The 13322-nt window shown below is 49.1% G+C and overlaps 1 protein-coding gene across 3 annotated transcripts in view; it reads right to left on the reverse strand.

Moving 5' to 3' along the window:
• Positions 1–13322, reverse strand: part of Vdr (vitamin D receptor) — a 60040-nt gene that overhangs the window by 15504 nt on the left and 31214 nt on the right. For all 3 annotated transcript variants that reach the window (XM_004668543.2, XM_045152108.1, XM_045152109.1), the window contains exons 4-6: positions 9777–9907; positions 2958–3142; positions 2626–2731 (exon numbers count right to left, since the gene is read on the reverse strand). In XM_004668543.2, the coding sequence (XP_004668600.1) occupies positions 2626–2731; positions 2958–3142; positions 9777–9907 (422 nt within the window). The remainder of the gene's footprint in view (positions 1–2625; positions 2732–2957; positions 3143–9776; positions 9908–13322) is intronic.

Raw genomic sequence — 13322 nt, forward strand, 5'->3', positions numbered from 1 at the left:
TTGCTGTGAGTTTGAAGCCAGCCTAGAACTTATTCTAGGTCAGCCTAGGCTAGAGACCTTACCTTAAAAAAAATGAGAAATTTATTTTACTTATTTATTTATTTATTAGAGACAAAGAGAGGGAGAAAGCAAATGAACTCCAGATGCATGTGCCACCATGGCTTACATGGGTACTGGGGAATCAAACCTGGGTGCTTAGGCTTCACAGGCAAGTGTCTTAACTGTTAAGCTGTCTCTCCAGCCCGAGAAAATTAAATTACATTTAAAAATATTTATTTTTGCCGGGTGTGGTGGTGCATGCCTTTAATCCCAGCACTTGCGAGGCAGAGGTAGGAGGATCACCATGAGTTTGAGGCCACCCTGAGACTTAATAGTGAATTCCAGGTCAGCCTAGGTTAGAGCAAAACCCTACCTCAAAAAACAAAAGCAAAAAAAAAAAAAAAAAATCATTTTCAAGCAGAGAGAGATAGAGAAACAGAGAGATGGACAGAGAGAGAATGGACATACTGGGACCTCTTGCCACTGTAAATGGCCTCCAGATGCATGTGCCACTTTATGCACCTGGCTTTACATGAGTACTAGGGAATTTAACCGAGGCCATCAGGCATTGCAAGCAAGTGCCTTAACTGCTGAGCCATCTCTCCAGCCCTAGCTTACATTTTCTAAGTAGCTATGGTGAACATGTATTACTTTGGTATAATTATTTATTTATTTGAGAGAAAGAGAGAAAGAGAAAGAGAAGGAGGATGCCAGGACCTGTAGTCACTGCAAACAAACTCCAGATGCAATTATTACCTTGTGTAACTGGCTTATGTGGGTACTGGTGAATCAAACCTGGGTCCTTAGGCTTCACAGGCAAGCACTCTACCACTAAAGCCATCTCTCCAGCCAATGTATATATATATATTTTAAATGAACTTTTATTGTAGCAACAATTTTATTTATTTATTTGCCAAGTGAAAGAGAGAGAGGCAAAGGAGAGAGAGGGAATGGCACACCAGGGCCTCTAGCCTCTGCAAACAAACTCCTGGTGCACACACCACTTTGTGCATCTAGCTTATGTGAGTAGTGGGGAACTGCACCATGGTCCTTAGGCTTTGCAGGCAAATACCCCAATCACTTATCCATCTCTCCAGCCCAGTGTAATTTTTTTAAATAACAAAATTTTACTTTATTTTGAGTTTTTTAAAATAAATTCATGTGACACTGAACATATCATTGGTATGGGTAAGGACTAAAGAAAGGTCAATTAACTTATCAAAAGTATAAAAATTCCTAGAGGACATAAAATGATTATTAAGCGCTGAAATACAGAGCAATGTGAGGCCTCTACTCTGTGGCCTTCACTGAGACAATGACTATGCCAAAAGCAGAATTACCCTATGGGAGGGGGAGGTCCCTGCAAAGGGAGGGCCTGGGCCAGTCAACCCAATTTTGGGCCAGGGCTTCTTATGCCTAACCACCTTCCTCTCATCACTTCTGGTGGCTATATGTCTGCTCTAACTGCTGTCTTTGTCCACTTAGCATTGGGACCCCTTCTCACCCTCTGGACTCATACACAGGTGTGTCACTGGGTCTGGAAGTAAGGTAACTGAGGGCTGTAACTGCTCCATCTCCACTCTCCTGTAGGCCCCAAGTAGAGGCATCGAGGCTGAGTGAGAGCTAGAGGGAAAAGGGACAGGAAAGGGAGAGGCAGGAGAGATGGAGCAGGATGGTAAAGAGGGAGGTATAAAAAGTCAAAAGTGGGTTGGAGGGCTAGAGAGATGGCTTAGCAGTTAAGCGCTTGCCTGTGAAGCCTAAGGACCCTGGTTCGAGGCTCCATTCCCCAGTACCCACGTTAGCCAGATGCACAAGGGGCACATGTGTCTGGAGTTCGTTTGCAGTGGCTGGAGGCCCTGGCGTACCCAATCTCTCTCCCTCTCCCTCTCTCTCTCTCTCTCTGCCTCTTTCAAATAAATAAACAAACATAAAACAACAAAAAAATTTTTCTAAGTGGGTTGGAGAGATGGTTTAGTGGTTAAGATGCTTGCCTGCAAAGCCAAAGAATCCAGGTTTAATTCCTCAGGACCCATGTAAGTTAGATGCACAAGCGTGTGCATGCGTCTGGAGTTTGCAGTGGCTAGAGGCCTGGCGCACCCATATTCATTCTCTCTCTCTCTCTCTCCCCTTTATATCTGCCTCTTTCTCTCAAACAAATAAAGAAAAGAAAAATAATTTTTTAAAACAGTCAAAAGAATAAAAGTATGATGTTTCTCAGACTCTTGTGTGAGCTGGAGGTGGCAGGTTGTCAAGGAAACAGCAGTCAGCCCCCTCGGGGGCTCATCAGCAAGGAACCCACAGATTCTCATTCCAAGTTCACCTTCCAAAGAGCCCAGGGCCAAATAATCATTTAAAAGAATGAGATCACCGCCAGGCAGGCAGGGGGCTTAGGACAGAGCCTGGCTAAGAGGCCATGCTGGATTTCTGGGCAGCTAGAACCCCAGCTCAGCCTCGTCTCATTAGAGCCTTCTGAGAAAGAGGCGCTGCACACGGCACATAGTGGTGCTTCCCCCTTCCAGCCACAGCCCAAGTGCAGGTGGGTGGGACCCTCTCCCCACTCACTCTGTGGAATCAAGCTATGCTTACCTAGCGAGGTGGTGTAGAGATCAGAGCCAGAGGAGGAGGAGTCCCCAAAGAAGCTGGGTGTGGGCCTTGAACAGTCTTCTCTTCTGTCATCCCCACGTATTGGAGGCTGGAAGGGAAAACAGTGTCTCAGACTCTTCCTAATTTGGGGCCACCTGCTTGCCTTGGTCCCATTTCTGACAGCAGTGGCTTCAGGCTGGCCAGTAGAGCAGCCTCTGTCTGTTCTCTGGTCCTGGGCCAGCAGGCCCCGCCCCTCAGCACCGTCTTTGTTCCCCATGCACTGACTACACGTGATTCTCCACTAGCTTGGCTCACTCGCTGACCAGCAGACATACCCGGAACTGGCTGAAATCGGCATAGGTGGGGTCATAGGTCTTGTGGTGGGCATCCAGCAGGATGGCGATGATGCGCTGCTGCTCCTCCGACAGCTTGGGCCGCAGACTGTCCTTCAAGGCCTCTTCTTCCTTCCGCTTCAGGATCATCTCCCGCTTGCGCTGCACCTCCTCATCCGTCAGAATGACTGTGGGGGAAGAAGGGAGTGGCAAGGTCCGCAGCTCCTTCGGGATCCCTCACTCCACTGCTGAAGGGCCAGTGTGAGAGGGGCTGGCCAGATCCTACCACTGGGGCTCCTTGGGACCCTGCTGCCACAGGAGCTCCGACTCCAGAACGCAGAGGAAGCTGAGTTGTCTGCAGTGACAAGGCAGGCGCATGTGCAAGGAGGAAAGAGGACTGGAGAGGAGGGGTGGACTGGCAAAGGGAAGTCTGGATTCTCAAGAACTGGTTGTGGGAGTTTGGGAAAACTGCTTGAACCCTCCAGGCTTTTGTTCTTTTTTTCCTTGTTTGTAAAATGAGAAGTTTGGACCATATTTTCCTCCAAGCTCTCATTTTTGCAGAGAAGGAAGGAGGGAGAATAGGAGGAGGAGAGAGAGCAGAGAGGGAGAGAAAGAGAGACAGAGAGAGAAGGAAGAAGAGGAGGAAGAGGAAGAGTGAGAGGAGGAAGGGAGGAGACACCACCTCAAAACACCAGTTTGGAGAGCTAGCTGGACACTTGGCACAGCACAGACGCTAAATGTGAGGCCCTGCTCCACCCACAGTGGTCCCTGATCCTGAGGAGACATCAGGGTGAAGCAAGGGTGAGAGCAGCTGAGGGCCCTCACGGTGTGGGAAGAGGCGAGATGCTGAGAAGCACACTCTGTGGCCATCCACATCCACGTTTCCTGACATGGAATTCAGCCATCCAGTTTACTCTGACCACACTGAAAGACTTTGGTTCTCCACAAAACATCTCTGTCCTCTAGCCTGCTTGGTCTTGTGATTTCTGATCAAGGAAAGTTTTAAGTCCTCTTGACTCAAGTCCCAAACCCAATCTGGGATACTCTCTCCAGTCACGAGCAGGGCTGACTGTGGGAGAGCCTCTGCCAACTGCCACCCTGTGCCGAGGCAACTGCCCTGGAGGTCGAGGCTGGGGCAGGGATGCCTGGCACAGCAGCCAGGCAAGCAGACCTCCTGGCCAGGGCTTGCAGAGCCTGATGACAGGAGTGGGCACTGGAGCCCTCAGCCTGTACCTACTTGTTGTTTTCTTGGGCTGCCAAGGCATCTGCCCACAGAACTGTGGGGTTTCACAAGAGCAGGGAAAAGATTAGAACTGGAGAATGGATGGATTCCAGGCTTCAGAAAAATGTCCCTTGGCCCCAGTACCTCAAGGAAAGGAAGAATGAGAAGTTGGTAGGGGGCGAGGAAGTGCTTATGGAAGGTGGGAGTGAACAACCGTGGTCTCAAGCATCACAAGAAAGAGAAGGCTTCAGGAAAGATGGAACATTCCCTTCAGGGCTGAGGTATGCCATCCACCATCTCAAGAGCAGAGCTGTGAGGAGGCCACGCCCAGGTGACTGACTCACCTGTCCAAAGAGTTGCCAACCTTCCTCCCACAGAGTGTCTGCTCAGTCCCTAGGAGGTCATGCAAGTGTGGGGTGGGGGAGGAGAGAAAGAGCCAAGAGCACCCCAGGGGAAAGGGAAGATAGTTTGCAGAGGCCGAGGTCAGATGTTTGGTCTCTCTTGCCCATCTGAAGCGTGGGCAGAGTGGGCGTGAGACAGGAGCTTGGGAGGTCTGGCTCTGCCAGCCACACTGTGGATGTCCACAGATGTGTTTCTCAGCCTAGTACACTTGGGTATCTTCCCCTCTACGGATTCTGTGATGGTATTCTCCTGCTCAGAAACTTCTCATGGCTTACCTAGTCCAAACCAAAGTCAAGGTCCTCCATGATTTAGCTTCTTGCTAAAACTCCAGCCTCCTTTCCCAGTACCCTCGGACCCAGCATTGCTGATCTGTGATGCGACCTGCTCATACGTGCCACTCCACTTCCACCTGGACTGGATGCCTGTCCCCTGGCTCTTCTCTACTCAAGAGCTGTGTGAGCTGTATTCCCCCTGTGGTGACCGACCTAGGGCTCTTCCTCTTGCAGTGTTCACTGCCTGTCCCGATCTGCGTGGAGCTCTTGGTCCTCATGCCTGGAGTAGTTAGTGATCTCCACACATTGGCACCTAAGCCTTCCATTCTTCAGGACTCATGGCTAGTGCAGGTTTTAATAAATGTTTACAGAGAAAACCTGAAAAGGTTTTAATAAATGCCTACAGAGAACATCTAAAAAGTTCCAGGTCTCTTGTGGGTTACTTAAAGGTGGGAGCCAAGTCTTCGAATTCTCCTGACCCTGTGAAGAGGCCAGCCAGAGGGGTCCCTGTCACGGATCTTGCTGGGTAGTCTGACACCAAACACCAAGCACATCAAGAAAGACTGTGTTTACTATGTAGGAGTCAATTTCTTAGGCTCAGGGAAGATCAGAGAGGACTACCCAGGCTGCCTGTGCCCTGTTATGCCAGGAATGTCGCACATAGTATGCTGAGCTGCCAAGTAACTTAGCAAAGTTGACCTACTTGCTTTGACTTCGAACATCGATAAGCACTGTGATGAACACCACTGGACAGACAAGGACAGAGTTGTATGCTTCGGAATTCTTTTATGACTTTTTATGGCTTTGGTCTCCGACTCTGCTAAGCTATGTACTGACTCTTTTTATTAGCACCTTCCTGTAGAAGTTGTTTCTTTCTTGCCTTAAGATTGCTCTTGATTTTTGGGGGTAGCTAGAAGTTCTGTTGATCAATTTTGGTGTAATATAAAGATAATAATAGTAACATATGATCTCTTCAGATTAATAACAACGTGCCAGGAACTACTCTAAATGCTTTCTGGACATTGACATAGTGATCCTTTAAGGCAAGTACTTTATTATTCCTACCTGCAGACAAAGAACTGAAGCTCAGAGAAGTTGTGTGCCTTGCTCAGAGTGACAGGGCTAACAAACAAATGTAGAGCTTGCATTCAGACCTGGCAGTCTGGCTCTGGACTGAGTGGCCGTACCGCAAAGCCCACGTGCCTCTGGTTCTAACCAGCATGACTGCTCACTGAGATGCTCTTAGCACCAAATCCTGACATAGGAAAGCTGAGGGATGTAAGCAATTAAAGCAACATTTGCCAAAGATTTATTTGAAAAAGACAAAGAAAGTCAGGTATGGTTTAATTGCACCACTTGGGAGGCAGGGGTGGGAGGATCTCAGTGAGTTTGAGGCCACCCTGAGACAACATACTGAATTCCAGGTCAGCCTTGGCTAGAGTGAGACCCTACTTCAAAACACCAAAAAAAAAAAAAAAAAAAGACAAAGAAGATTCAAGGTTAACCTTATGACACATTTCTTCCCAATCATTTATATCAAACTGTAGTCACCATCCTCTGCGCAGGGACTGTGGGAGGAACCCCGAGTCCTGTTGGTTGTACACAGGGATCCCTGTCTAGGGTCACCATGAGGCAATGTTGATTAGGGACTGAATCAGCCATATGTCTCTCCTATGCAGATTCTTCTGATTTAGAAAATAATTTGCTTAAAGTGGTTGTTAATTTCATCCACCATTTTTCCCAGTGAGTTGACACTTAGATGCCATTACTCTCCTGTGTGAAGTGAAAAGCCACCCAGAACTAGGTTCTAGAAGAACGAAGAGCTTGGTGAGCTTTGCAACGACCGAAGTCCGTGAACATCAGTGTTTGGCTTTGGGAAACCTCAACTGCTGCTCAGTAGCTTTCTCCACATGCTCCCAAGTCCTTCGAGAGTGTGAAGTGGTTTTGCACAAGTAATTCCCATGCACAATTCTTCCCTTATTAAATAAAATCTGGACTTGAGTTGGGAAGTCGAGATTGCGAACAGGAGCAACTTAAAAACATTTCAAGATGCCACTGGCAGTCTAAGGACAAGAGCAGGGAAAAGGACATAACATGTTGCAGGTTTAGAATAATATTACTAATCTCTACAGACCAGTGAAGATGCAGTGATAAAAGAAGCACAGTGAACAAAACCTTTTAAAAAAATTACAAAAAGCACAGTAGGGAGCTGATATCCATTCATCAACACATAGTAAACCTATTATGTGTTGGGTGCTGTGCTAACACCAAGACACTGGGGGAAAAGATGCACATCTGCAAAAGCATCCAAGTTAAAGCAATAGGTCACTTTGTGCAGGATGGATGTAGCATAAGCAAGATGGAAGAACTCAACTCTAGTCAGGAGGCTAAAATAGAGGGTTGGGAGTTTGAGGTTAACCTGGGCTGCATAGTACAACCCTGTCTCAAAAACAACAAGAAAAAAAAAAATGATAGGTCTCAAATATGATATGTCTTGGGTCCCAAAGACAAAAAGGAGTCCAAAGGCCAAAGGAGTCTTTGTGGGGATAAAGCTCCCTTCAGCCTGTCCCGAGGGCCCCAGGCAGTACCTGGAGACAAATTGTGCTCTGATGCATTGGGTGTGTCTAAGGGGCTGCCCCGGGGTGGAGCCCATAAGCTAGACCTATATCAGAATGAAAGCTCATACCATTGCTTTGTTAGCTCAGAGGCATGTTTTAATTCCTTTGAGCCTTCTTAGCAGATACAAATAGCACTTACATGCTTAGGGGTTGCTGAGAGCATTTAAGAAGAAAATGTATGTCCAACACTGACGGAAACACAGCAGGTTATCAACAAACTCGAATTCCTCTCTTGATCATTTCCTACTTTTGTTACCTTCCCCCTCTGGAAGGCTCACCTCCCTGCCTCGGCTAGAAGGAAGCCTGGGTTTTTTAGCTCCTTTCCTAATGTTTTGGAAGTAGTGAGACACTTGTCTCTGGAAGGCAAGGCCTTGGAGACAAACACAGTGCAGGGGGTCAAACAGTAATTTCCAAGGGCTCTAATCTGAGGATTCTAGGCCCAGACACACAAAGCTGGGTGGCTCTGTGGCAGGAATGTCATCTCTTGGAGACAGGCTTCCCATCAGAGCAGAGTCAGTGATTTGTGCTCTAAGTGTAGCTCTGGGTGAGTTTCTGAAGCCCACCCACCCACAGCCCAGCACAGCTCCCTGGGGGTGTGAGAAGGACAGGGCATGTGAGACTCAATGGAGGAGGATCAGGTGAGGCCCGAAGCTGCTTTGGGGTGGGCATCCACTTCGGCCTGGCATTCTCTACCACATGGTGTGGTATTTCTGGGGCAGGGCCCCTGATTCAGCACTCGGGGCTGATGCTGCTTCCTACCAGGCATGTGCTCTATGTGGAGGCCTGAGGGCTCTATCAGGGATGTGCATCGGATTCTAGTCTCAGATCATCACCAATTTGCTCTTTGACCCCAGTTCTGATGTTTATCCCTTTCTGGTTCTCAGATGATTTCTTTCTGTTTTTCATTAATTTTTTTGGATTTTTAATTTTTATTTATTTATTATTATTATTTTTTTAGTTTTTCAAGGTAGGGTTTCACTCTAGCTCAGGCTGACCTGGAATTTACTATGTAATTTCAGGGTGGCCTTGAACTCAGAGTAATCCTCCAACCTCTGCCTCCCAAATCCTGGGATTAAAGGCATACGCCACCATGCCTAGCTGGATTTTTTATTTTTATTTATTTATTTGAGAGAGAAAGAGGCAGAGAGAGGGAGAGAGAGAATGGGTACGCCAGAGCCTCCAGCCACTGTAAACGAACTGCAGATGCATATACCTCCTTGTGCATCTGGCTTATGTGGGTCCTGGGGAATCAAACCGGGGTCCTTTGGCTTTGCAGGCAAGTGCCTTAACTAAGCCATCTCTCCATCCCTGTTTCTCAGATAATTTCTAAGTGCTTTCAACAGTGCTTTACTGAACCCCAACATTGGAAGCCTAGTCCATTCTCAAATGCTGGGAGCCCCAGGACTCTAGGCTGACTCTTTCTTGAAGAGCATCAGGCTCTGGAGAGGCAGGGTACCTGTATGTGCCCACTCGAGTGTGTGGCGCAGAACCTGCCTCACTAAGAAAGTGTGTGAAGAAGGCTCATGAGGTTTCCAGGTCTTGGGCCTCCACATTCTACTTCCAGCATAAACACAGGAGTGGGTGGGGCAGCTTCTGGGTAGCAGCAAGCGGCGTGTCCAGGCCTGCATGGTTCTGTGGAGTGAACAGGAACCAAGGCCTGGAAACTCCTTCCAGAGCTGCCAGTGGTGACTGCGAGCTGGGGTCAGGAGTGAAAAGCCTCATGAGAGCCTTAGGAGGAGACCCAGCCAGAGGGCCAGCTCTGCCTCGGCCACCCAGCCATGGGGCAGTTGACTTCCTCCTAGAAGAACTCCTCTCTCCAAGTCCTGACCTGGGGCTTGCCCCTGCTCCTGACACGTCCTTCTGGATCTCTGCTCTCTCCCTACTTCCACGAAGATTCCAAGGCGAAGAGGGCTTTGAGAGCTGCCTGTACCTCCTCAGGCTCACAGCTAGGAAGGGCATAGGTTCTGTTCTAGATCAGGATGGGGAGCCGGGTACAAATCCAGACAGCGGTGCCCAAGGGGAGCAGAGCAGGGGCAGAATTGCGGAGGACTTCCTGCTGGTCCAGTGCCCATGCTCTGGCCCACGAGGCTCTGGTGAGTCTCTCCCAGCCTCTGCTAAATCCAATTATTTTTCCTCTTTACCCAAACAACAGCAATAAAAACTCCTTGGTACATTCTGCCCTGCAGCCCTAGCAGCTTTACCCTTGGTCCCTGCACAGGTACAGGCAGATTTCTGTGGAGAACCCTGCGTGACAATGGTCAGTGGACTCCAGTCCAGCCCCTACCACCGCCCATCCACGGACACTCACACTCCTTCATCATGCCAATGTCCACGCAGCGCTTGAGCCGGCACGCCTGGCAGTGGCGCCGGTTGTCCTTGGTGATTCGGCAGTCTCCGTTGAAGGGACAGGTGAACAGGGCCTTCCGCTTCATGCTCCGCCTGCAGAGAGAACACAACCTCTGGGTCACTGACCTCAGAGACCTGTCCTTGAGGTCTGCAGATGTGCTTTCTCTCCCAGAGGATGTGGGAGAGAACACTGCACCATTCTCTGCCCAGGGCCGGACGCAGGAACCAGTCTCTCTTCCTTTCCTTATTGCCTACTGGGCTCTCATGGCCGGCTTTTTACTAACTTTTCTAGTTCCTCGTCCCCCTCTCTGCCCCTACTTGGAAATTATTTGGGACATAAACAAATGAATTTTCCTAGTAAAATGTTCTAAAATAATGAAACTGATGAATATCTCCCACAATGGTAGTTCCAGCATCCAGCCTCTCAGAGTCAGAGATCTGTGACTAACACCTTGTGACCCGGGCATGGATGTGTGCACAGGCACAAGATAGGCCTAGGTCAAATCACAGCTCTGGACCCCAACAACCTGCCTGGAGAAAGAAGAGGCCAGATGAGCAGGGGGAGTATGGGGTCTGGTCTTGGCTTCTGAAAGACACAGGAAGCAAGGACTCTGGAAGAGCAGAGAACTATCAGAAAGTTCTTAGCTAGAAAGGTGACACCTAACTCGATCCTATGTAAATTTGTGGGTAGTGCACGTGTACGTTTGTGGTGTGCCCATGCCCTTGTGCACCCATCTAAGCTTGCGGGCTCACCTTAGCAATTCCACATGTACAGGCTTTAGAAGGCTCTAAGGAGGCTGTCTTCCTCATGATGCCTCCCTGGTAGATTCTGATGCCCTCCCCCCACACAGCAGCACGGATAGACTCACTCTCCTCTCAGCATATGTGATCGACTTGGCTGGGGAAAGGCAGGGCAGACCCCCTTTCTGCACAAGCAGCAGCGTCTTCCAAGACGTGGCTGAGTGTGGAGATGCCCAAGCCTAGGGGGCAAAGGCCCAGCCCCAGCCCTTCACATCCCAGAGCTGAGCAGTGACATCACCTCTCTCCAAATGCCAGAGAGCAGCTGTGATTCTTGGTGAAGCAAATGAGTCACGTGCACGGAAACACACACAGCGGCTAGGATGCCCACACTCATCAATCAACAGTCTCAAATGGACATTGGGGAAGAGACCAGAGTGAAGCTCTGCGGTAGCCACAGGCAGTCACAGACCCTTGGGTCTACCTGAGAGGCCATGGGTGTGACCCTTTGTTTAATAGATGGATCACAGAGGTAGAGAAGCCCTCCAGGAACAAGTTCCGTCCTTCAGATCTGAGAGTCTTAGGGATCTAGGGCCCAGCTTCTAGCTTCTGAGATTTTTTTCAGTCCCTGAAACTCAAAGTGCTCAATGAAATGGAGCCCTCAGGCAAATGGTCCCAGGCTGCTGGTCCTTGACCACAGCTCAAGGCCAAGGGGACTTTGGGATGGAGGTTGGATTTTAGCCCTAGCACCTTCCAGCCTCAACCCTTGCTAGTCAAAGACAGTAGCAGATACGGGGTTCTGACAGAGGTGGATAGCGCCAGCCACATGTCTAGCCCAGCGAAGGCCCAGCCCTGCCGTTGTGGTGAGTGTCCACAGAGAGCCGGAGGGGTGGGCCAGTGTCTACCTTCGTGGGAACAAGAAGTCTTGGCGCTTTCACCTCAACACCTCCACTTCAGGGAACGCCCTTTCCTGAGGGTCAGCAAAATATGGAAGTACCTTGGAAACTGTCAGGGCTCCCCAGGAATGAGACTGTGGTCACTGGAGCCACGTCTGTCTATTCTAGTAAGGGAGCCAGGTCCCTTCCCTTCCTCCTTCCCTTCCTTCCCCTGTGGTTCTTGAGGCTTCTTCACCTGTGGCCACAAATGCCCACAATTCTTTAAACCTACTGCACACCAGAAGTTTTAAATTCAGAACAAACTCTCATTTCCTTTTTGTTCACAACCAGGCATTTTGCCCAGGGTCTGAGGAGGGCTGTTCTCTCTCTCCTCCACCCACTGTCTTGTCTGGCTCAGAGCTCTTCCTGTGAGGCGTGCTGGGCTACAGGCACCTAGAAGTTCTCCCACCATGGGGCAGCCCAGCAGCATGGTAACGTCTCGACCAATTCCCAGGGGAGAGGAGTGTTTCCTAGACCCCAGCGGGAGGGCCAGGGGCCCTTCAGAGGCCCACCTGTTCTTCTTCAGATTCTAGGGGTCCTTGCCTCTGACCTTCACTGAAGGACAGCCCCCCTCCACACAGCTGCAAATTTATTGTTAAAGACATTTTGGAGCATCACCATCTTCTGTGTATTTTGTTTAAAGATCTTTTTTAGGGCTGGAGAGATGGCTCAGTAGTTAAGGTGCTTGCCTGCAAAACCTAACAACCTGAGTTTGATTCCCCAGTACTTACGTAAAGCCAGATGTGTAAAGAGGCTAGAAGCCCTGGCACATCCATTCTCTCCTCTCTCTCCTCTCTCTCTCTCCTCTCTTAGCATGCAAATAAATAAATCATTTTAAAGAAACATTTGGTTTTTTTTTAGTGCTGTGGAGATGGCTCAGCACTTAAGAGCACTTGCTACATAAGCACGAAGCCTCTTTGGCTGGACACTACCAGATGAGTCCCCAGAACCCAAATAAAAGGTGGGCTCGGCCATGCAGGTCTGTAACCCCACTCTGGGATATGGGGTAGAGATCAGTGAATTGCTGGCACTTGCTGATGGGCAGGGGCTCTGAGTTTAGGTAGAAACCCTGTTTCAAGGGAACATGTGCATGAGGGATAGAGAACACCTGACTTTCTCCTTTGGCCTCCACATGAATACACATGGGGAAAGTGCATTTGCACACCCATGTGCATACACCACACACATGCACACACACACACACACACACACACACACACACACACACACACACAAATCATTTATACGTTTGAAATATAAATCCCCTGGGCTGGAGAGATGGTTAAGTTCTTGCCTGTGAAGCCTAAGGACCCCAGTTCGAGGCTCGATTCCCAGGACCCACATAAGCCAGATGCACAAGGTGGCGCAAGCATCTGGAATTTGTTTGCAGTGGCTGGAGGCCTTGGTGCAGTCATTCTCTATCTATCTGCCTCTTTTTCTCTGCATCTCTCTCTTAAATAAATAAATAAGTAAAATATTTAAAAAAATCTAAATCCCACCTAATAACCTAATGAGATATCAGATGGCTGGAAAGGGCCACTGACCACTTTTTAAGGCTGAGGGTCAGAGTGAAGCGAGAGAGAGAAGGGAGAGAAAGGAGCTGGATCAAAACAAAATACTCTGTGTGTCGGGGTGGGGCAAGTACTCTTGCTTCTAGTTTATGAGTTAGGAGTACAAAGTCCAAGAAGGAAGAGGAGAACAGTTATATGGAAGAGGGGGAGGAGGGTAAAACCCCCTTAACACTGCCTGGGTCGAGATAAGAGCATTGCTGGCTCTGGGGAAGGACACAGCCAGGCTCTTGGCCTCTGAGCATTTGCACACTGTATCCTGCAATG

Source organism: Jaculus jaculus, chromosome 6 (genome assembly GCF_020740685.1).
Source record: "Jaculus jaculus isolate mJacJac1 chromosome 6, mJacJac1.mat.Y.cur, whole genome shotgun sequence".
Taxonomy (NCBI): Eukaryota; Metazoa; Chordata; class Mammalia; order Rodentia; family Dipodidae; genus Jaculus; species Jaculus jaculus.